The sequence below is a fragment of the Juglans regia genome, chromosome 3 (genome assembly GCF_001411555.2).
Source record: "Juglans regia cultivar Chandler chromosome 3, Walnut 2.0, whole genome shotgun sequence".
Taxonomy (NCBI): Eukaryota; Viridiplantae; Streptophyta; class Magnoliopsida; order Fagales; family Juglandaceae; genus Juglans; species Juglans regia.
In genome coordinates this window covers 16,542,088-16,566,970 of record NC_049903.1, presented here as the reverse complement: position 1 = coordinate 16,566,970, position 24,883 = coordinate 16,542,088, and the positions used below count along the sequence as shown (strand labels likewise).

General features: G+C 38.3%; 1 protein-coding gene across 2 annotated transcripts; it reads left to right on the top strand.

Moving 5' to 3' along the window:
• On the top strand, positions 1–24,711 carry LOC108985678 (alpha N-terminal protein methyltransferase 1). Of its 2 annotated transcripts, XM_018958057.2 has the most exons (8): positions 1–358; positions 500–644; positions 2,807–2,865; positions 4,914–5,033; positions 6,717–6,818; positions 8,027–8,081; positions 20,620–20,717; positions 24,234–24,711. In XM_018958057.2, the coding sequence occupies exons 1-8, from the start codon at positions 89–91 to the stop codon at positions 24,357–24,359; spliced, it is 975 nt and encodes a 324-aa protein (XP_018813602.1). In that variant the 5' UTR covers positions 1–88; the 3' UTR covers positions 24,360–24,711. The 2 variants fall into 2 exon arrangements, with proteins under 2 accessions (XP_018813602.1, XP_018813603.1); XM_018958058.2 differs by lacking the exon at positions 8,027–8,081 and having other exon boundaries at positions 53–358; positions 24,234–24,594.
• The last annotated feature ends 172 nt before the right edge of the window (positions 24,712–24,883 follow it).

The following is a 24,883-nucleotide window of genomic DNA, read 5'->3' as shown; positions in this document are numbered from 1 at the left end:
ATCTAAATAGAAGTGCTTAAAAACAAAAAAAATAGTATTGGTTTCATTTCCTTATCTTATTTTTTTTCTCTTGAACAGAGAATAAACCATGAGAGAGTATCTGTATTCCTTACCCTCCGCTTATTTCCCTCCAAAGGATACCCACTTTACCCTCTTCCCTCGCAGTGGATTTTGTTTCCTTCCCCTCCTAACTCCGAAGCAAAGGCCGCCGTCACAGGCCACAGTTCACGCGATGGAGGTCGGAGGATCAGATTCTGATGGCCGCGAGTTCAAGAACGCCGACGAGATGTGGAGGGAACAGGTCGGTGATCCCAGCAAGAAGACCGACTGGTACCACCAAGGCGTTGGCTATTGGCAAGTATGTAATACGCTGCTAGCAGCGTTTTCTTATCTGGCCCCTCTATTTTTTTTTGGCTTTGATTATTCCATTTCGTGTTAAATTTTGGTTTCTGGGAAAATTTAATGTGTTCTAAATGGGTTTGTGTTTGCGGAAGAGAAGGGCGTCGAGGCATCGGTGGATGGGGTACTGGGAGGGTATGGGCATGTGAATGAGGCGGACGTTCATGGTAGCGAAGCTTTTCTCAAGACCCTCTTGTCTGAAAGATACCCCAATGCTGGCACAGACGGCCACCTCGTTGCACTCGGTACCCTCTCTCTCACTCTCTCCAGCTACATGTGTATATCTGTCGACTTTTATTTGCGTGTTTCAAGTTGGAGAAGTTAAATTCATTGCCAAGTTTGTTTGGTCAAACTGCTATGAACTCGAATCTTGAAAATATTGAAGTTTCAAGCCAGCATGACATATGACACTGCAAAGAGATAAATGGCGGGAAAATGTTTTGATAATTTACTTATTTTTGATAAAGTGATACTTTGGCCACAAAGAAATCCCACAAAAGTAAATTATTTAGTTGAAGTAAATATCCCGCAAAGAGATGTTTTTGATAGAGATATATCTCCTACCCAAAAGCAAGGTCCAAGGCTTTTTGAGTTCACATGATATCAGTTGATTGAACTTCAAATGCTTAAATTAATCAATTTCAAACTCTTTGAAGAACAATGCAGTAGCAGGCTCCATTTCCCTTAATGAAATCAGTAAATGAAAAACGTGCTTGCTGAATGACTTGTAGCCATTGGTGAGATGAGCATTGTTTGGGAACTTAGATGAGCATCTCATCTCAAAATTTCTCACAATTTCCTTCCCACTTCCTCTGTACATGGGCTTTGCCTAGTTTCATTAAATAAAGCTTTTCTTACTTATCAAAAAAAAATTTCCACAAACATCATTCAAACATAAAACACTTTTCAATTTCAAATCTTCAACTTTTTCATATAATCATTACCTAATCATTACAAATTTCTCAAACTTTCAGATAAAAAAAAAAAAAACTTTTTAAAATTTCAAAACAAAAATTATACTCAAACAATTTTTTAACTTTATAATATTTTTATTCAACTTTTTCTCTCATTTCCAAAACCCAATAAAACATCTTAACTCAAACCATTTTACTACTATTCACTGAATTCTCATCTCATCTCATTAGCTAAACATGCCCTAAATTTATCTGAGGATAGCTGTTTTGTCCTTCCCGCCTTCCCATTTCCTAAAGTTGGTGTCTAGATTTTTTTCTGCCAAAAGAAGTCAGTCTCACCTTTTTGGAGTTGTTCAGAATTGTTGTGGAGTTTGTGTCAATATCATTGTGATGCAAGCATGAAAGGTGGAGTTATTGAGGTTTTCTACATGAGTTTATTGTGCATTTCTCAAATGCATGCTTTGCTTAGTTTCTTTGTGAAGATTCTAATTGTTGTGTCAGTAGATGAGTTAGGTCTTCTCTGATCCATAGTAGCTAATATTGATAGGTATTTAGATCCCATCATTCATCTAAGGTGGATCTACTATACTAAATATACAATGAAAATACTATCAGATGTTCTAATTTGAGTGAGCAAACTGCCTAACATTTTGCAGTCATATTTCCTATGTTCTTGGGCAATGCCCTTTGAGTTTATTGATAAAATATATAAAAAAGAAGAAGAAGAAAGAAATAAAGAAGAAGTTTTGCAGTCATGTTGGTGGTTCAAGGATCAATCTTGAGGTCACTGAATATTCTTCGCCATGGTTCTTAATTTCTGAACAATGATATATATTTTTTATCCCAAAGACCAAATGAAGAAATGGTTAAAGAAAAAGAAGAAGACAAATGTTTAAGATATCGTTTTATTATTGGAAACATCAAAACTGATAAAAGGAATTGCCTCTAGATGCAACATCTAGAGGGAAAGAGAAACTTCAAAGACAAGGAGCGTTCCCTAGTTGAACTCAGAAGTTTCTTTTCAAGACACTATTCCTTTGGTCAATTGGTTTAGATTTCAATGGGCTTAATCTTCATGATTTTGTTGTTTCTATTTCTTCTCTTAATAAGGTGTCTCTCTTGTATACTTCTTGTGTACTCAGGCTTTACCGTGATTCTATTAATAAAATTCTCTATTACTTATATAAAAAAAAGAATTGTACCATACATATTCTTGATATTCAGTTTAAATGTTACACATATTTGGCACCTATGCTTGTGTTTGGGTAGTGAGGTATTCTGAGGTATTCTGTGAATAGTAGTGAAAAGTAATAAAAAAGTAATGATAGAATATTGAATAGTAGTGAATAGTAGTAAAAAATAGGTGAAAAGTAATAATAAAATAATGAATAGTAGTGAGATATTCTCAGAATACCTGAATACCCAAACTAGGCCGACTACAGAATTAATGTTTGATGCCAATGAAAATTTTACCAATGATCAAACTGCTGCAGATTGTGGTGCTGGCATTGGAAGAGTCACCAAAAATCTTCTCATAAGATATTTCAATGAGGTGAGGTGAGTTTTTCTCCCTTATATGTAACTTTCCTGGTGTACCCTTTAGAATAGCAGTATAAACATATTTTTAAGTGATCTGGTCCGAACTGAGCTTTGGACTCATAGTGCGTGTTGTAAATTGTATATGATGTGGTTGGATCAGAATGGATGGAAAACATTGCTGTGGTTTACCATGCATCACTAATTTCTTTTGCAAGAACTGAAGCATAATGTTTATTAATAATTAATAACTCATGTAAAACGTGAGACAAAAACTAATCACACTGACGTCTGCATAGAGAAGAGAAAAGGAGAAATGAAAGAAAACAAAGAAAAGAAATATCAAAAGATCAGTTATGTCTCAAAAAGTCAAATCTTCATAGAAATATAAGAATTAGAAATAGGTGGGACAGGGTGAGCATGTTGCTGAAAAAAATTAGCTTGAGTGTATATAAGAAATGGTCAATGCCCTCAAATTTTGGTGGTTCCTCCAAGATTGAACACAGCATACCAGGCATTGTGAGAGCTCCGGAGATATGCAATTATTTTTTACCTGTTTATAGTCACTCTCCCAGTCTTTGCTACTTTTCTATTTCTTATGTTCTTTTTATTGCTTTAATTAAAATCAACATCGATACAATTTTTTGGACTGGTGCTGGTTCTATGTTATGTGTCTAGGTGTTAGTTTATGATAATTTTTTACCGTGTTGGTGTTGAGTTGCCAATTGCCACACATATGGCCACCTATGATGTGTTGTGCCAGCATGGCTATGTGAAATAAGGTTCTGAGTAACATATGCCATATTCATTATAGGAAATCTGGGCAAACAAACTGTTTTTAGTTTTATTTCATTGAGAAGTGCTACCCACCATCCTCTCAATTAACATCCTCTCATCATCCCCTTATGTGGTGTCAAATGATTGGAAAACTATTTATCATTCTCTACTTCCAATCATTTGATGCCACATAAGGGGATGATGAGAGTAATTGAGGCTTCCAGTCATACGTGATCCAGTCACAATTTTCACATTGAATATAAAAGTCCTTGGCAATTCCTTGGAAGCCTCAACTTCTACATAAGTACAAGCAAAGCTAATTCCTTTTTTGGAAGCTGTCAGCTTGTCTGTGTGAAGCGGTTTGTCCACTGCGCTGGCTATGTGACTTAAGCCTACCAGAGTCCAATATTCAAGAGGCACTCCTTGAAGCTTAACACAATGTCCCAGAGTCAAGAGGGGCATCTGACAACCGAGTTAACCCTTTTGGATAATAGGTTGCAGCTCTTGCTCTCTCTTCCGCTCTTCGTCTAGAAGCACTATTCGATTAGGAGCTACATGACTCAGGGTTATAAATCCAGAAAGTCCAGTGCAGTGGCTACATCTAGGTATCTGAAGCTAACTTGTCCATTTCATTTCTAGAACGACGCTACTTAAATTGAAGTGGGGTAGTGTTGTGGCATCCATAGGATCTCCACAGCCCCTTGGCATCAGTCTAGTTGCCATTAATTTGGCATCTTTAAGGATAACACTACTCAGCATGAAATTTGTCACCAGAGGCACGAGTCTTGTTTTGTGCCAATCATCATATTTCTTCCTTGGTACCGCTATCACTCAGTGTGACTTGTGTTATCTTCTTGTTTTGCGCTATTTATATACTTTATGGTTCTCCTTGGGAACCATTATTTTTTCACTTTTGTAAAAATTAAATAAATAGTGTATCCTAGTTGAGTAAAGCCGCATTCACCCCATATTGAATATGGCATAACTCCTGCCTTTTTCTGCTCTTTGGAGGGTTGCTCAGGATGGCATACCATGGACGCTCGTACATATTCTCATTTTCGTATTGTTTGTATATTAAGATCTCTGCCCATGCATTCTGTTGGCTGTACCTTATTTCATTTTTGTGGAAGTTTCTGTCAGATAATAAGGCTTCTACGTGTGCTTACATTTTGTCTATCAGGCATATGAGGCTTTTATAAGGATTATTACCTGATGCAACATGTTCAAATTTTGGAATGTGCAACTCATTTCTTATACCTGATTGTATGTATTTTCCCTGAGATCCAGGTTGATCTTCTCGAACCTGTGTCACATTTCTTAGAGGCTGCCCGTGAAAATTTGTCTCCTGAAAATCATATGTCCCCAGACATTCACAAAGCCAGCAATTTTTTGTGTATGCCTCTTCAGGTATGAACTCAGACATTAAATATGCATATAAACATGCATTGATACAGTGACTGATTTTAGAGCAAAACAAAAAGATAGTACAATAAGCTAATTAGATATTCCTCATGTATACACTCTGTATACTTGGGCATTCTTTTTGGGTTTTCTAATAATAAAACTTTCTATTAAAAAAGAAAGAATACAAATATATGGTAAATCTATTTGATTCAAGAAATTGTATTCATAAAAATAAAAATTTCCAAAAAACATAGTCAATTATGTTGGCCAATGAATTTGTAAGTTATGCAATGGGCACCCTCTTTTGTTTTCTTTCTTACGGTGTTTTCAAGGTTACGAGCACACTGATTAAGGAGCAGTTGGTTGTTATGTGGAGATAATCTGATTTACTTATGTTCCTTTGGATAGGGGCGATAGATCTTAATGGGCTAAGTGTCTAAAATTTCTTATTTTGGTTGTAAATCCTAGTTAGATTTTACTCATGTATACTATTTGTGTACTTGGGCTATGCTATTATATTATTAACAAAACTTCTTGATTACCTATAAAATGATTTATTTATATATATTTTAATGCATATAATTTGATTGAAAACATGATCTCATATAATGGATCTTTTTATTTTGTTAATTCAAATCGTCAAAAGTGTGGCACAGGACAGCACCCGGGTGCATCAGCATACACAAGAGGAGAGCCAAAGGCAACAATAAAAAGAAAGTAACAAAAAGAAAATAAATTACTGGATGTCCTAAGTCAATAAATATGTTTAGTGTACCTATATAAAAAAAATATGTTTTATTGTAGAGGGATGCAAACCCATCTTCCAAGCTTAAAGTGTTTGAATAAAGAAGTTTTTTGATATATTGAATGGATCTTTCAACACCACTGGAAGTATGCCCATTTCTCTCCAACCATAAACAACATTTGTTTTTAATAAGTGCAACCGTAAACAACATAGTGAACATAAACGGGAAACTTTCCAGAGCTCCTTGCAAATATAAATCCAAAACCAATTAATTTTTACTGTATCATGGACCTCTAAATTTTACCATGCTAATGTGGACTTTCAACAGATATTTTTAGGGTTAAATACCGAAATAGTCCATTTGCTTTGCCTTTTGGAAAGTTTGGTCCCTATAGTCTAATTTTTAATTATACTCTAATTTGTCTATAAGGTCAGCCATAAGAATTTTTTTTAATATTTTACCTTTTGTTTTAATGTAAATTGTAGAGACTAAAAAGTAATTTTGTAGTGATTGTTGGCCCTAATGTTTTTAGATTTTCTGTGAGAAAATCATAATTTAATAGTTGATGAAATTAAAAATAGGGTGGGAGCACTCCTAGTTGTAGAATATTCAAAAACCTGTTTTTGTTTCTGTAAATAAATAATTGAACCATTGAAGTAATATAGTAAAGAAGTAATATAATCCATGAAATGACAATATTTTCAAAGATATGTAAAACAGGAGTATATTTTCCTTTTCTATTTTTCAAATTTTTTAGCATCCTTTGAATGTTGATAGTAATTATAAGAAATCATTTTCTGTGTCTTTGAAAGAAAATCATATAAATATGTGATAATTTTCATTTGCTTTTTGAAGCTTCTAGTAATTTTTCTTAACATACACACCTTTTTTTAAGCTTGAATCGTTTGCAAAAATTCTGGATGTCTTGCCTTCATCTTAGGAATTCACTCCGGATGCAGAAAGATATGATGTTATATGGGTGCAGTGGTGCATTGGGCATCTTACAGATGATGACTTTGTGTCATTCTTTAAGAGGGCTAAGGTAATGTCATTCTTTAATGTATCATAGAGGGTAAATTTGTGGGTTCCAACCCTGTGGGTGTGCGTCTTTATCAATTAATAATAGTAAATGATAAACATGTTGAATTATTTACTTGTCAAAGGAAAAAGAGTGCACTATGATCCTCTTTGATTGGACTCACCAGAAGCCAAAATATTACATGTGTTAGGTTTCGATTTTAAAAGGTTCAGTAAGAAGAATGGAGAATCAATTAAAAGTTCATTTACAATTATCGACGGACTACTTAAATTCCCAGATTTATGCAATTCTGCGTCAAACACCTTTGAATTTTCTTTTCCATCATTTAGCTTGTGGCTTTTAGCTTTTCTCTTCCTTTGTTTCTGAAATTTCTCCTATTGCTTGGATAAGCTTTTGGTAGGAAACTTGAATGTGGCAACCGCCATGAAGATGCCCTTGATAATTAATCCTTTTATTCGCATGATGCTTCTGTGGTGATATCCTGCACAAGGGACTATTTGCTAGGTTATACCTTCAGATACCCTAGTTTCCTGCAATTGTTACTAGTAATGCAATATGTACACTTCCTCAAGTTGCCAATACAACCAAGTGGTTCGATTTACTTTTCCACAAACTGATTACTGAAACAATTTTCTCTTGCTTTCCATGTATTACTTTTCTTCTGGACCAGCTTGTTTTTCTGACAAAGTTTATTGCATAGGATTCAATGCTGCAAACCAGTTTTTCACCCTCAAAAGAAAAGAAAAAGAATAACGCATATCCTTTATTTAGTCTTGGCAAAATGATCATCCACCAAATGTTTAATTAAAACTATAATTGATCAAGATGTAATGTAGTCCTTCTCTGACCGTTTAGGAGTTTCAAAGGGGTAAACTAAACCTTTTTTTCATTTTTATTGTTGATCTCAGTTGTCCTTACTTTTGTGCTACCAAGTGGTTGAGCTTTATATGGTTTGATTTATCTGGCTTTGACAGATTGTTCAGCAATTTGGTGGTAAAGCTAATCATAATATTGCGTTTTTGCTTATTGGGTGGTAAAAATTAACTTTTTTTAGCTCTTCTTATAGTTTGTTGTGACAACAAAGTTGTATGGATGCTGCAACCTTGTATCCTTATCCAGATTGTTTTTAAATAGTTTGACTGTATTTAGTCATCTAATGAGCATCTATATGTGCTCCCCTTCAATGGTACTAAGTTCTACATTACTTCTAGGCTGGCCTAAAACCTGGTGGATTCTTTGTTCTGAAGGAGAACATAGCAAAAACTGGTACGTTTCCTCTTTTTTTTTTTTTTTTTTTTAAATTTTTTTAAAATTTTTTTTTATCACTTTTTCCATGTGGAAATTTTCATTAAAATTTCAACCTATTATTAAGTTTACGTTACAATGTGGTAACTTAGGTTTTTACCCAGCTTAAAAAATGAAAAAAAAAAAGTTTTTCACACTGCAACCTCGAAGTGGATGTCCATTTAATTAAATGGTAGCCACCAAAGTAGAGGGCGAATATCTTATGACATTCAAAAATAAGCTGTCTGTGATAAACTTTTCTCTCTGTACAACTTTTCTACGTACAACTTTGCTTCGTCTCAATGGCGGTGGTAGGAGCTTGATCGTGGTTAGAAGGGAAGGAGTATGGGTCATCGGAGAGTAGTAAACATAGAACTAAAGTCTATTGAGGTGTTAAGGGATCGGCGTAGGATCCTTATTACAGAAAAAGGGTGGAAGCTGGTGAAGAAAATGAGTCTGGAGTTGGCTATGGCGCACTAGTTCTCTCATGCTCTGGAAGATTGTTTAAGGGCTGGGAGAAAGGAGTTCTATACAGGGGCATAGGGAAGGTGACAGGGGCTTTATAGCATAGAGGTGCTCTAACCTCTAGGGTGTTTTCATGGCACTGTTGGAGTACGGTAGAGGTGTTCGTTGGAACTGTATCTTTATTCAGGAAGATAGGGATGGTATGGGTTGGAGGAAGTTGGTGGAGGTCTTGAAGGAGGCTGGGCGTGGTGGTCTCCATGGATCGGCAATGACGGCAACTCAACTTTCGTACTTGGAGGCTTTCAAAAATCCGAGGGTTTTGAACCCGTCACGTCAACTTGTTGTAGTGGGTGGTGCAGCGACGTTGTTCCTGTAGGGATGCAGAGCAGTGAGGGTGGTGGCAGAGGGGGTGTCTGTCAATAAGGAAGCTATTCTTCGGGCTGTGATGGATATGCAGAGACAAGTGAATATTTTGCGGTCTAATATAAATGCCTTAAAACGGTGCGTTCAAGAGGATAAAGAGTAGGAGGGCGTGGGTCTGGGTGACGAGGATAAAATGAAAAAGGCTAAGGCCTTTGGGCCAATGGGCCAGGATCTGTTGGGGCCTAGATGCAATCTGCAGGCTGTTGGGAAAGAAAAAACAGGGCTGGGCCCAGGTGTTGGGCCTCAGTGTCCAACACATCTCACGGGCCCATCTGTATGGAGTAGATGTCTCCCGTCTGCCTCTGCTTTGCCGTCGGATGGGCTTCAGCCATCCTTGCCGGCGATGAGCCAAGTGGTCCCGGTGAACACGGCGACACCATCGGCGGTGGCGAAGTAGCCGGATACTGGCCTGGGTCCCATTTTTGAGTTTCAACCCACGATGAAATTGGGCCAGTCTCAGCCCACGGTGAGGGACGACGGGGTTTTGACGGAAACAACTTCGCCGGCGTCTCCGTTGTCTTTGGCAGAGGTTCCGAACCCGGAGTCCCCTCTCTGTCCTGTGATGGGGGCGTTCCCAGGAAACTGTCGGGGTGTAAACTAGGGGGAGATGGTGGAGCCCCTGCCACCAAGCGCCGCTGCTGTAGTTCAGTGTAGCCAGATAGTGCCGATGAACTCGGTGGGAGGCTCATCCCCCTCGTTGGAGGTCCAGGTCCAACTCGAGGATCACCTCGAGTCGATAAGGTACGATGACAGTGCTGAAGCTCCAATTCTCGGGGTAGAGGGGATAGGGATGGAGGTGGTGGATGTTGGGCTCCTTGGCAGTGAGGTTTTGATAGTCCCTGAGACTCAATTTCCCCCTAGTGATGCTGTGGTTGAATGGGAGGGTAGAAATTTATTTGGGGAGGAAGAAAGGGGGGAGCCTATCCCTTTGAACCGTTTATTACCAAATGAATCAACTACACCGGATTGGATGCTACAGAAGGTGAAGGACCTACAACACTTGATAGGTATGGACTGTGTGGGTTATGAAGAGCAGTTTTTGGTGCTACTTACTGCCATTGAAGTGGGCCACGCACAGTCTAAGAAATCAGGGTCGAAAAAATAGCGGGAGCTCAAGCGCCTCACTTGGTCCTTGAATTATGAAGGAAGCTCAAGCCGTGAAAGATCAAAAGGGAAGGGGCTTGCTTCTCCCTTATGAAGCTAAAAATTGTATCTTGGAACGTCCGAGGGTTAAATGCGGCAAATTAGAGGCTTCGTATAAAAAATTTGCTGCGAGAGTGGAAGGCGGATATAGTATGTTTACAAGAAACCAAGCTGAAAACTGTTTCTAGATGACTAGTTCGAAGTGTTTGGAGTTGTACTTATGCGGATTGAGTGTATCTTGCTTCGAATGGGGCTTCAGATGGAATATTAGTAATGTGGGATAAAAGAGTTAACAAAATGGAGAAGTTTGTGGGGGAATATACAGTGGCATGCTCTTTTAAGAGTGTGGCAGATAATTTTGTGTGGGCCTTTGTTGGGGTTTATGGCCCAAATGTTGACAACGACAGAAGATTTTTATGGAAGGAACTTGCTGGGCTACACAGCTGGTGGGAGTAGGATGCAACCTGCAATGATAGAGTTCTTAGATTGTATTTATGAGTTAAACGTGTTGGATATTCCTCTCTCGGGGGGCGCTTTTACTTGGTCGAATAATCAAACATGGTCCAGTCTGGACAGATTTCTCATCTTACCGGAGTGGGAGGTGCATTATCCGGAGGTGTGCCAGTAGAGATTTCCTCGTCTTTGATCATATCATTTTCCTATCTTATTGGACTGTGGGGGCATTCGAAGTGGGCGCCGATACTTTAAGTTTGAAAACATGTGGCTGAAAAGTGAAGGTTTTGTGGATAAGGTGAGGCAATGGTGGTCTTCTTATCAGTTTTACGGTAACCCCTCTTTCATCTTAGCTTGTAAACTAAAAGTTTTGAAAAATGACCTTAAGTTTTGGAACACATAGTCCTTTGGAGATATAGGGGAGCATAAGAAACTCATGGTGGAAGAGTTGCAACAGTTTGAGCAAATACTTGAGGCTAGAGCTCTATTATCAGATGAAATATCGAGGAAGGCCAAGTTGGTTTCAGAATTAGAGAGAGTATTATCATTAGAAGAGATTTCTTGGCGCCAGAAGTCGAGAGTATTGTGGCTAGGGAATCGGAGTGCAAAGTTCTTCCATAGAGTTGCTAACTCTCACAGAAGAAATAATACCATTGAAATGTTGAATATTAATGGTATGGTGTGTAAGGAGGCCCCTGTGATTAGTGACCATGTGGCGGATTTCTATGAACAACTGCTTACTGAATGTGAGGGATGGAGGCCAAAGCTGAATGGTCTTGATTTTGATACTATTGAGCCCCAAGAAACGGCGTGGTTGGAGAGGCCTTTTGAAGAGGAGGAAGTGTATGATGTAGTGAGACGTATGGGTAAAGATAAAGCTCCAGGTCCAGATGGCTTCTTGATGGGCTTTTTCCATTCTTGTTGGGAAGTGGTGAAAGTGGATTTATTGAATGTGTTTCAGTAAGTATCCTTGGTTGAGAAGTTTGAGAAAAGCTTAAATGCCACTTTTATTGCGTTGATCCCTAAGAAGATTGGTGCATTGGAGATTAAGGATTTTTGACCCATCAGCCTGGTGAATGGAATGTATAAAATTATCTCCAAGGTTCTTGCCAACAGATTGAGGGTGGTTCTGGGGAAGATTATTACGAAACCACAAAATGCATTTGTTAGGGGGCGACAAATTCTGGATTCAGTTCTTACAGCAAATGAGGGCCTAGATGGCAGATTAAAGGCTGGATCCATAGGGATTCTTTGCAAATTAGATATGGAGAAGGCATATGACTATGTAAACTGGGATTTCCTCTTGCATTTGTTGGGAAGATGTGGCTTTGGGGATAGATGGCGTAGTTGGATCAGTTGGTGTATCTCTACGACCAGATTTTTAGTTTGATTAATGTCTGCCCGACTGGCTTCTTTAGTAGCTCTCGAGGTCTAAGGCAAGGAGATCCTCTGTCCCCACTTCTCTTTGATATAGTTATGGAGGCATTTAGTAGGATGATATCGGCGGTGGTAACGCATGGGTTGGTGGTTGGTTTTTCGATTGGTGACCCCAATAGGGGTACTATTATTTTGTCTCATTTACTTTTTGCAGATGACACCCTTTTATTTTGTGAGGCTGATCACAACCAGTTGAGGACATTGAAAGCTCTGTTATTGTGCTTCGAAGTAGCGTCAGGCCTGAAAGTTAATTTTGACAAGTCCGAGTTAATACCAGTGGGGAATGTGAGTAATACTAGGTAGCTAGCTAGCATTCTTGGGTGTAAGGTAGCTTTTCTTCCCATTACCTACTTGGGATTACCTTTGGGGGCTGCTGCCAGGGCCTCATCTATTTGGGATTCTGTTATTGAAAAGATAGAAAGGAAATTGGCAGGATGGAAGAGATTGTATTTGTTGAAAGGTGGCCGGGTGATTCTCATTAAGAGCACCCTTTCTAACTTACCTACGTACTTTCTATCTTTGTTCCAATTGCCTGTCATTGTAGCGGCTCGGATTGAGAAACTGTATCGTGATTTCCTATGGAGTGGGATAGGGGATGAATTCAAATTTCACCTGGTCAGCTGGGACAAGGTGTGTAGACCAATCTCGTAAGGTGGGTTGGGTATAAAGAATTTGAGAACATTCAATCGGGCCTTGCTCGGAAAGTGGTTATGGCGGTATAACATGGAGACAGAAACCCTATGGAAACTGGTGATTGATTGTAAATATGGAAGCTTATGGGGGGGTTGGTGCACTAAAGAGGTAAATGGGACAAGTGGTGTGGGGATGTGGAAACACATTAGGCGTGGGTGGGGGGACTTTATTTCTCATTCTAAATTGGTGTTGGGGAGGGGATCACGTATTAAGTTTTGGGAGGATATTTGGTGTGGGAGTGAAGCTCTAAAGGATGCCTTTCCAGCTGTTTTTTGAGTGGCTCGCAATCAGGAAGCATCCATTGAGGACCTCATGATTATATCAGGGGACCAAGTGCAGTGGAACGTGACATTTAGTAGAGCGGCACAAGATTGGGAAGTAGACATCTTTGAGGCCTTTTTCCGCCTCATATATTCTATGAAGCCGAATAGACAGCAAGTTGACAGTTTATGCTGGAACCCTGCGGGCAAGGGCATCTTCTCAGTTAGATCCTTCTATAAGCCCCTTTCCCAAGCCGCAACCATTCAGTTCCCATGGAAGAGACTTTGGAGAAACAAGGCGCCTCCGAAAGCGGTCTTCTTTACATGAACAACAGCGTGGGGGAAGATTTTGACTACTGACAACCTGAGGAAGCGACGGATAGGTTATACTAGACTGGTGTTGCATGTGTAAGAGATCCGGTGAGATAGTGGAACACCTATTGTTACATTGCGAGATAACTAGAGCCCTGTGGGTGGAAGTTTTCAGTCGAGTAGAGTTATCCTTTGTGATGCCGGCAACTGTGTGTTGATCTGTTGGCCAGTTGGACACTTCCGAGAGGAGTTCAACAAATTAAGGAGGTGTGGAAAATGATCCCGATCTGTATCATGTGGTGCATTTGGCAAGAGCGCAATGATCGGACTTTTGAAAACAAGGAACAGTCGCCGGAGGAACTTAGAGCTTTACTTTTCCGTACTTTATTGCTATGGGCCATTGCTTTAGATTTTAATGGCCTGAATGTTCATGACTTTCTAGCTTCCCTTTCGTTGACCTAGATAGGTTTTATCTCTTGTATCCATCTTGTGTACTTGGATTTTTACCTATCTCTATTTATAATATTATCGATTACTTATAAAAAAAAAAATACTGTTTGAATGTATTATATCAAATATGTTTCCAGATATAATACTGTGGGAAACTGAGATAGTGTATTATATCAAATGACGTAACATAGCTTCATACAATTCAAGCAAATCTAATATACAGAATTTAGTATTATAAGTTCACAACTGAGCATAGTTTTGATAATCTAGCCTGATTTAATAGCTCCATTAACTTTCTGATTTGTTTTTAATATTTTATGGACAATGCAAAGTAATGGAGTTCGAGACTTCTAAGCTCAAAGTAGATGTACTAAGATATTAGGATTGATACAAGTATTATGCAACTTATCTATTTTATTTGTGAAGTGGTCAAAATGTAGTCATTGAGAGGAACGAGGCAATAATTGCATACGATTGCAATGTTGGATGAAAATTTACAAGGCTGCTTTCAAGTGTTACGTCACTTTCAAATTGTAGAAATCTAATATTCAATCTTGAGTTTCAATTAGAAAATTGGATTACAGAAATAGAAATCCCTCAGTAGGGAAGAAGACATTAAATTCAAAAAATTTAAAAATATTAGGTATTACACAACTCTAATGCTACACTAGAATTAGGGAGGTCTACAGGAAATAGAAGCTAGTCAGAAAAGAAAAAGATCAGGCAGTTTCTTTCACTGGAAGGAGTTTGGGTTCCTTCTTGAACAAAGTTCATAAATCTTTTTTTTTTTTTTTATAGGTAATAGGAAATTTTATTCAAAGTAAATAGGCATAGCCAAGTACACAGGAAGTATACAAGTGATTATACCTAAATACAAGCTAAAGAAAACAAAACTAAAAAAAACATTACAAGTATTCCCATCCCTTGCAAGGTTCCTCACCCAAAAACTTAAAGAGCTAAAGAAAAAATCCCTAAATTCTCCCATAGTACATTCGCGATCGTCGAAACTCCTCCCATTTCTCTCTAACCGTAAACACCAAAACAAACACAAGGGGATCATCCTCCAAAATTCTGCACTGCCTCCACAACCCACTATACCATGCCAACTAGCCAAAAAATCCACCACTTGCAATGGCATAACCCAAACAATGCCAACCCTTGCAAATATCTCATTCCACAAGGCTGTCACAAACTCACAATGGAGAAAAAGATGATAAGCAGATTCACCATCTTTTTTACACATAAAACACCAATCCATTACAAATAATCCTCTTTTCCTCAAATTATCTGCGGTTAAAATTTTCTCAAGTGACACCAGCCAACAGAAGAATGCAACTTTACTAGGGACCTTTGTTTTCCAGATACATTTCCAGGGGTATGCTGAGTCACCATGACTATTTAACACCTTGTAGTAAGATCTCACTGAAAATCTGGAATTACAATCATGTATCCATAGCAGCCTATCCTCCCTATTCTGATCGATCTTCATATCATATAACTTTGCAAAGAAATCAGCAGCTTCACACACTTCCCAATCCTGTAATTCTCTATTAAAATCCACATTCCAGTGCAGAAGATTATTAGAGATATGATACTATTCAGCCATTGCAGCCCCTTTGTTTCTAGCTATCCTAAAGAGATTAGGATAAATAGATTTGAGAGCTGAATCCCCACACCATACGTCATGCCAGAAAAAAATATTAGTCCCTTTCCCCACTTTGAAATTAATGTTATTGACAAAATCCCCCATCCCAACCAAATGGACTTCCATAAACTCACCCCAAATGCCCCTTTAACTTCGTTAGTACACCAATTCTCCCATATCCTTCCATATTTGACATCTACAATCTGCCTCCATGATGCATTACTCTCTTTGTTGTACCTCCAAAGCCACTTCCCAAGAAGAGCCTTATTGAAAAGCTTTAAATTCCTAATGCCCAAACCCCCACATGACACCGGGACACAAACTTTATTCCAGCTCACCAAGTGAAATTTTCTTTCTTCCTCAATACCGTCCCATAAGAAATTCCTGAAAATTTTCTTGATTCTTTTAGCTACTCCCGCAGGTAAGGGAAAAAGAGAGGAAATAAGTGTGAAGGTTAGACAAAGTACTTTTAATCAAAGTAATTCTGCCCCCTTTTTGAAAAATAAATATTTTTCTAGCCAGCTAATCTCCTCTCTATCTTCTCAATCATCCCATCCCAAATAGACACTGATTTATGAGGGGCTCCCAAAGGAAGCCCGAGATATTTCATAGGCAAAGTAGTTACCTTACAACCCAAAATATTGGTCAGATCAAGTGAATTTCTGACTGTACCCACTGAAACAATTTCAGACTTTGTTAAATTGATTCTAAGCCTGGAGACAGCTTCAAAACACAACATCAAAGCTCTTAAAGGTCTAAGATGATCCTGATTGGAATCACTGAAAATTAAAGTATCATCTGCGAAGAGTAAATGAGAAACAGTGATGCAGCCCCAAGATTCATCACCCACCATAAAACCCGACACAAAGCCAGCTTCAACAGCCGCATCAATCATACGACTCAGCGTCCATAACAATGACAAATAGGAATGGAGATAATGGGTCACCTTGCCTTAAACTGTGGGAGCTGTTGGAAAATCCAACTGGAGATCCATTCACCAAAATAGAAAATCTGGCCGTCGAAATGCAATGTCTTATCCACGAGCACCACTTCTCCCCAAAACCAAATCTCCCAAGTAAGTAGAGTAGAAATTCCCAATTGACATGGTCAAACGCCTTTTCCATGTCCAATTTAACTAAAATTCCAGATTGCCCCATTCTTTTTCTGCTTTCCAAACACTCATGAGCAATTAATATTGAGTCAAGAATTTGTCTACCCCTCACAAAAGCATTCTGAGATTTCGTTATAATCTTATCCATAACCACACTAAGGCTGTTAGCTAACACCTTAGAAATAATCTTATACAACCCATTTACCAAGCTAATAGGGCGAAAATGTCTTATTTCAACAGCGCCAACCTTTTTGGGAATGAGAGCGATGAAAGTTGTGTTGAAACTCTTCTCAAATTTCAGGAAGGAATGAAATTCTCCAAAAACTTTCATAATGTCATCCTTCACAATATCCCAACAAGCTTGGAAAAACATCATGGAGAAACCATCCAGACCCGGTGCCTTATCTTTGGACATACCCCTAACCACATCAAGGACTTCATCTTCTTCAAAGGGTCTCTCTAACCAAACTGCAGAAAATTGGTCAATAGTATCAAAAGAGAGCCCATCTAACTTAGGCCTCCGTGAAAATTCTTCCCGATAGAGCTTCTCATAAAAGTTCACAATAAGACCTTCAATCTCCTCCTTGTCACAAATCACATTATTGCGTACATGAAGGACTTCAATAGCATTATTTCTACGATGAGAATTAGCCATTTTATGGAAAACTTTCGTGCATTTCTCCTTCCTTTAGCCATAAAATTCTAGATTTTTGTCTCCATGATATTTCTTCCAAAAGTGTTAATTTCTCAATTTCTGCCAGCACACCTTTTTTCTTTTCATTTTCCTCAAAAGATGGACCCACAGCTCCAATTCCTCCAAACTATGCAACTGTTTCATAAGAAGTTTTCTATATGCACATTACCAAAAGTCTCCGCATTCCATTTCTTCAAGTCTTTTTTAAGCTCTTTAAATTTTCCAGCCAATATAAAATTGGGAGTGCCAGAAAAATGATGAGTCCCACCAGCTTCTCACTCTTTCAACAAAACCTTCATCCTTCAATCACATGTTTTCAAATTCAAAATGTCTTTTCCCACTAAAATATGTCCCAAAAATCCAACAAAATAGGAAAATGGTCAGAGACTATACGCTGCAATCTTTTCTGACTTAACTCATGCAATAAAGCTTCCCAAGAGGCCGAAACCAAAAATCTATCTAGACGGGACCGTGATCTCCCATTAGACCATGTGAAAATTCCACCCGCCATAGGTAAATCAATCAACTCTAACTCAGAAATGAGTTTTGAAAATTCAGACAGAAATAGATGAATCCCCTTCTCGTTCACAAGGAAAACGAGTAATGTTGAAATCCCCTCCAAAACACCACGGAAGGTCCCACCAACTACAAATACCCGCCATTTCTTCCCACAATAAACTCCTATTAGAATCAGAATTTGGCCCATAAACACCAACAAAAGCCCAATCGACACTATCATCCACATTCTTAAAGTGACATGCCACCAAGAATTCACCCACGTAATGATCAACAATATCTACAGCCCTCCTATCCCACATAACAATAATGCCTCCCGAGGCTCCATTGGAGACAAACTCTATTCAACCCACATAGTTACAATTGTGTGTTATCGATTGATACATGACCTTTAATTTAGTTTCTTGAAAACAAATAATGTCAGCCTTCCACTGCCTTAACATATGTTTTACTCGGAGACGCTTTCTATAATCATTCAACCCCCGAACGTTCCAAGAAATGATTTTAGGCTTATGGGAAACCATCAACCCTCTCTTTGCCTTTTTCTCTAAAGGCACTCCCATCCCTGGATTTGTAATTTATTGTGCATTCCAATCTTTTTAACTCCCTCTCCTTTTTAGCAACTGATCGAGCTAGAGCAGGATGTCCAGCTTCAATAGCGATGAGCAGAGCTTTGAACTGCTCCTCAAATCCCTCACATGAAATGCCAACACAACTTCTGATTTCTTCCACCTTCCTCAATACCTAGTCAGGAGAATTGCTAGACCATTCAATGCCTGGGTTAATAGAACAAAGAGGAACAGGTTCTAGGTCTTCATCAGAATCAAACAGCTCTCCTGATTCGCAAGAAGTAGAATCTTCACCTCCACCTAACACCAATTGCAAGTTAGAATTAAAAAACTGAGTGCATTGAAACTGAGAGGTTAATTGTTTAGACCCACTTGCCTCACTACCTTCAGAATCAACCTCGACAACCACCCCTGAATCTGGAACAATGGAAGGCATCGCAACCCCCACACTAGGCCTAGAATCAGACTCCAAAGAATCCCCTTGAGAATCTCCAACCTCCAAAACTTTCTGGGTCGACACAACCTCCGGGCCTGACGAGGGTGAGTCTCCTAAGCTTGTCGATTTCTTTTGTGAAGGCAGAAGCTGCGGCGAACCATCCCCCGCCTCAGACGTAGCTCTACACTTCTTAGTCGAGGACTAATTCACTATTGCCGGAGAAATTGTAGCAGAACTCGTCGCCGGCGGATCTCCAGGAGGATTGCACGCCAGCGGCGAGCCACACTGTGCAGACAGACCAGGCCTTGGTTCCAACGTGTGTTTGGGTTGGTGAGGTAATCTTCTCGGGCTGCCAGATAGTCTCTTGCGATAGATAGGCTTAAACGATGGGCCTTGCTCGAGCCCAGGCTCAACATGAGCGTTAGTAGACTTAGGACACAACAACCTCCTCTCATCCTTAGTTAGCCCATCAGACACCTGAAGAGGCCAGGCACATAATAAAGCCCAACCCATCATCTATCGTCTTCATCATGGAATCGATACTTTCCTTCCCGCCTAGGAGCTCTTCCCACAGATGCCAAAGAGACCTTTCGACTTCACCAAATTTCAGCAACATCTCAGGATGCCATCGACACCTGAAGAATGTTTCTGAGTCATATCCTTCGAACCAACACCCTTATTCCTATCCCTCAACAACGATGCATCTTTAAAGTTAATTCCATCTCCTAGAATGTTGCTGGGACCAGGGTTAACATTAACATCTTCCAATGTAGGGAGCTAATTGAGAGGAGGCGGCTCCATTTTGAAGATTAACCATACATGCTTCTTTCCCTTTAAAGTCCCTATTAACTGTTCCTTTAAAAATCATGCCTCTGTTTCCTGGAGCAGAAATAGAGGAATTTGAACCGACACACTCCAACGTAATCCTACCAAACCTTTACCTTCCACTTCCATTCCTCCCTTTAGGGATAACAATAGTTCTAAATCCCTTACCAGTGCCCAACTCCATAATCTTCACAAACCTGCCGAACGTATTTTGACATACTTGAACTAAAAAGAATCTATTTCCATCCCTTTTGGACTGATACGGGGCCCTATTAGTTGTGAACTTCAGACTACCTTCAACCACCTTAGACAACTTGACCACCACCTCCCTGCTCATGTAAATAGCCTTCGTAAACTTGTTACACTTCTCGACAATACATAATTTATTCCCTTCTATTTTCCTAATCACAAAAAGTTTGGCTTCAATCCAAAAGCTAAGAAGAAGAGAGAGCATAATGGAAAAAGAAAAGGGTAGGGAATTTAGAAAATATTCCCGACGAGAAGCGTTGGGAACAGAAGGTGAAAGGTCATAGCCTTAGAAAATGAGAGAGTTTCGAGAAGAGAGTTAGGCCAAAATCGTAACCAACCCTGAGGGATAGCTCAGCTGGTTTAGCCTTGGGTTTGCTCCCCAATGGTCACCGGTTCGAGTCTCCTTAGGGCCATTGGAGGTTTACCTAGTCATTAACTTCAGGGCCCCGTGGAATTAGTCGAGGTGTGCGCAAGCTGGCCTGGACACCCTCGGTTATCAAAAAAAAAAATCTGAGTGTGTACAGCTTGCTCTCGTATGAAAGCGAGTGCTATGTAGCATCACATTAAACAAAGTACTTCACTAGTGTGTGGCTCCTACTTTAGGTACATAACCACACAACACTTGAGCTAACTAAGCTTTTGCTGATTGAAGGATCTGTTAAACTACTTATAAAAAAAGACCTATTAAACTAAATCTGAAGACTTGAGTAAAAAACTTAAGTTTCCTGTTTGCCCTCAGTTACCTATAAATTCATTTTCTTTTGGTTGGACACCTTTGACTTACAAATTTGTTGCAGTGGCATAGTGAATACATCTAAGCTAATCATACTTGTTTGTAGGATTTGTGCTCGACAATGAAGATCGAAGCATCACCAGGTCTGATTTATACTTTAAGGAGCTCTTTCGTCATTGTGGACTACATCTATACAAATCAAAGGTAAACTTAAATTGTTGCATATATCATCGTGTGTATAAAAACTGGGTGGTGACTTAAGTGTAGTGATGTATACCCTATGGATTGAATTGACCTTTAGCTAGATGACTTTAAACGTTCAATACCCCATGTGATGAATTAAATTTCTTAAAAATAAATGAAAATAAATATATCATTGCTGCATTTGTTTGTTTTGGAAAAGCCAAGGACAAAATGAAACTAAAGGGAAAAAAGTTATTAATGAGCAAAATAAAAAAGTGGCTCATAATAAGGGGAGAACTTCTTTAAGGAAGATCCTGACCATGGCCAAATTACGGATATGCAGGATCATTGTTATTGACTGGTGTTGCATGCATAGAAAAAGTGGTCAAACAGTGGATCATTTGCTACTTCACTGTGAGGTTGCGAGGTCCCAATGGGATGAGTTTTTCGGAAGAGTTGGTTAGCTTGAGTTATGCCTACAAAGGTAGTTGAGTTTATTCACTGTCCAAACAAACACCATAGTTTCATTAGAAGGACATATTATCGTAAAGAGTTGTAAAGTGTACATATAAATCTAAAATAGGGTGAAAAGTAAAGATTATTTGACATATATAATGTGTAGATAATTTTGAGAATAATGTGTTAGATCTAGAATATCTTAACTACAAGACCATGTTCTCAATTCGAGGGCCAGTTTCGTAGCTCCCGATCTCAAGATAGCCCTTGTTAGCCAACCAGTCTAAGGAGTGGTTTGAATTCAAAGATGAGTTGAGATGGGTTGAGATGGTTTGTGAATAGTAGAATAAAAGTTAAATTATTTATTATATTTTGTGTGGGAATTTGGGAAAATTGTTTGGGGATTTGAAAAAGTTGAATTGTTTATTATATTTTGTGTGGGAATTTGGAAAAGTTGTAATGATGAGATGAGATGAGTTGAGGTGAGTTTTGAATGCAAACGAGGTCTAAGTACCTTCACCAAATTCAGTGATGTTCGTGCAAGTTTTAAAGTCATGGACGTTGATTAGGGATACATGAACGTGGATTTATATTTCCTTTCTCTCTTTCTATCTCCAATGACTTCTATAGACAACTTAAAATTTGATCATAGGGGATCATGTAAGTAGAAGAAACATAACTTCTATCTACAACTTAAAATTTGTATTTACATTGCCCCAAAAGAATGAATTGACTACATAAGAGAGATTCATTGACAAGGGACACTGTTTTAGAGTATGTAGTAGCAAGGAAGGATATAATCCAATATTAATGGATTATCCTTGGCTGATCTCAATGATATGAACTGTTTCAATCTTGTTAGGAAAGCACTTGAGAGCCGTGGATAAAAATCGTTCCATGGCGATAATGTAGGTGATACTTTTTTGTAGTTGTGGTGTAGCTGATTTGATTGTATTGTAAAGAGGCTTTTGTCTTAGAGTAGCATTATAAAAGCAGCTAAGAGGTTCTCGATATAAACCAATCAACATACTTTGTAGTTTTTTAGATTTCAAATATTCTTGCCCTTTTTCCATCTTCTTACTAGTTGGGCATTTCTTTTTTGTTTATTTTGGTGTGCTAGTTTCACCCCTCAATGGTATTGCATTACTCATAAGAAGATATGTAAATGGATTCCTCCTACTAACCAATCAAGAAAAAAACAAAAAAACAAAAAAAAATCTTGATTGGTATATGAGGTTTTTACTGAAGATATTATTGATTGACTAGTTAGAGAAGATATTCTGAAGGTGTTTGCTGAGTTCCATTTGTATATGAGGTTTGAGAAGAGTTTTAATGTCACTTTCATTGCACTTATTCTGAAAAAGGTAGCGGCTGTGGAGATGAGAGATTTTCGGCCTTTTAGTTTGGAGAATGGAGTGTATAAAATCATTTCTAAGGTGCTGGCCTACCGTTTGAGCAGGGTGATGGAGAGGATAATTTTAAAATCACAAAATGCCTTTGTGAGGGGAAGACAGATTTTAGACTGTTTTAATTGCAAATGAATGCTTGGAGAGTAGAATTAAAATGTAGAAAGCTGGTATTTTAATCAAATTGGACATGGAAAAGGCTTATGACCATGTGTGCTGGGATTTCCTTGATTATTTGCTGAGGAGATATGGTTTTGGATATAAATGGTGTTCATGGATGAAGCATGTGTATCGACTATGAAATTTTCTATTTTGGTGAATGGAGAACCGGTTGGTTCCTTTAGTAGCTCACGTGGTTTGAGGCAAGGTGATCCCATCTCCCTCTTTCTTTTTGTTATGATTATGGATGCCTTGAGTAGAATGATTGAGAAGGCCGTGGATGATAATTCTGTCCAGCTTTGTGGCGGGCAATGAGGTATGGAGTAGTTTAAAGGTCTCACACTTATTATTTGCTGATGATACTTTGATTTTTAGTGAGCCCGATTCTGATAATCTATGTGTTTTAAGAGCACTTTTGCTGTGTTTTGAAGCCATTTCGGGGTTAAGAGTTAATTTATCAAAATCTGAAGTTGATCCTTTGGGTTCTGTTCAGAATATTTCAGACTTGGCAAATATTCTGAGGTGTAGAATTTCTTCACTCCCTATGAGGTACCTTGGGCTTCCTTTGGGGGCTTCTTTTAAATCTATTAATATTTGGGATGGGGTGATTGAGAAAATGGAAAGGAGGTTAGCTGGTTGGAAAATGATCTACTTGTCTAAGGGGGGAAGATTAACTCTAATAAAAAGTACTTTTTCTAACCTTCCAACTTATTTCTTATCTCTTTTTCCGTTGCTGGCAAGGGTTGAAAGAGGAATTGAGAGTTTATTTCGGAATTTTTTATGGGGTGGTAAAGGAGTTGACAAAAAGTTCCATTTGGTTAGTTGGAAGAAGGTTTGTCAACCAATTGATTGTGGTGGGTTGGGGATAAAAAATTTAAGAGTGTTTAAAAAAAGTTCCATTTGATGGTAATTTTGAAGTTACTAAATAGGATTGAGTATAATGTGTAGAATACTAGTTTCTCGATATAATGTCAGTTCAAACATTGGACCTTTGGTATGCATCAATCCATATTGCCCCTGACCTCTTACCCAATAATTGGTGTTTTCTAAACAAACAGTAGATGTCGAGGGTATGCAATGTGTATAATTTTGTTTTTACTCATCAAACAAAAAATAATGTTAAAAACTAGTAGGTGTTTCCTCAATGACAACTTCGGCAGTGATAATTTTAAGACTCAATGTGCCAGCTTGAAGTCAGAATAATATCTACATACAAAACCATTATGTAAAATTGTTGAGCGTAAGCATGGGAGGTTTCCATAGGCCATGGAAACGGAAACATGAAAAATGCCCAGCAGAAGTATTTTTGTTTGTGCTTGGTACTAATATTTCTTGAAGTTCGTTCTAATTCAGTTTGAAAAACAGGATTCCTTTTCTTTTCTGTTTTTTTTTTCTTTTTTTCTTTTTTCTTGCTGAAATTTAGAAGCATGTTCTTCAAAAGTGCATATTAAAATGAATTGCTGTTGGGTACAAATAAACTCAATTTTCTCGTCTGATATTTTGGTTTTTTAATCAGGATCAAAGGGGATTGCCTGAAGAATTATTTGCTGTAAAGATGTATGCATTAACTACTGATTCACCAAAGAAGGTTTGCAAGACCAGATCTAAAGGGCAAGCCAATAGACCTAGAATCATCAAGTGAATTAGCATAGAAGGAGCTAGGCTTTCTCAACCAAACAGAGATTTTGTGACTTGTAGAATTTGAAGACTAGTCCAGGTCTGCAATTTGCTAGAATACTCTGCCCTCAGATTCTTGTAAAATTCTATCTTTTCTACCTTGTTCATGTATTTTTAGTTTTCTGAGTTTAACCAGCTTTTATTCACCCACAACTTCTATACTTTGTTCCAAAGCTACATATATTTTTTTTCGGTTGTAATCATGCCTATCACTTGTAAAATATAGCCATGAAGGCTCTGTTTACGTTGTTCCCATTAAAACTCTTCCTTATTTTTTTTAATGCTTGGTTAAGTGGTAATAGTTTAGTGAACTACCACCTTCCAGTGTTCACATTTTTTTATTTCTTTTGTGAATTTTATGAACCGATAGAAGAAGTTGCATGCATACATAAGTTTGATACTTGAATTAAGCAAGCACATATGCAAGTATATGAGCTTTAATGAGCTACATTTCCAATGAAATCACTGGCAATTCAAAATCTCATACAG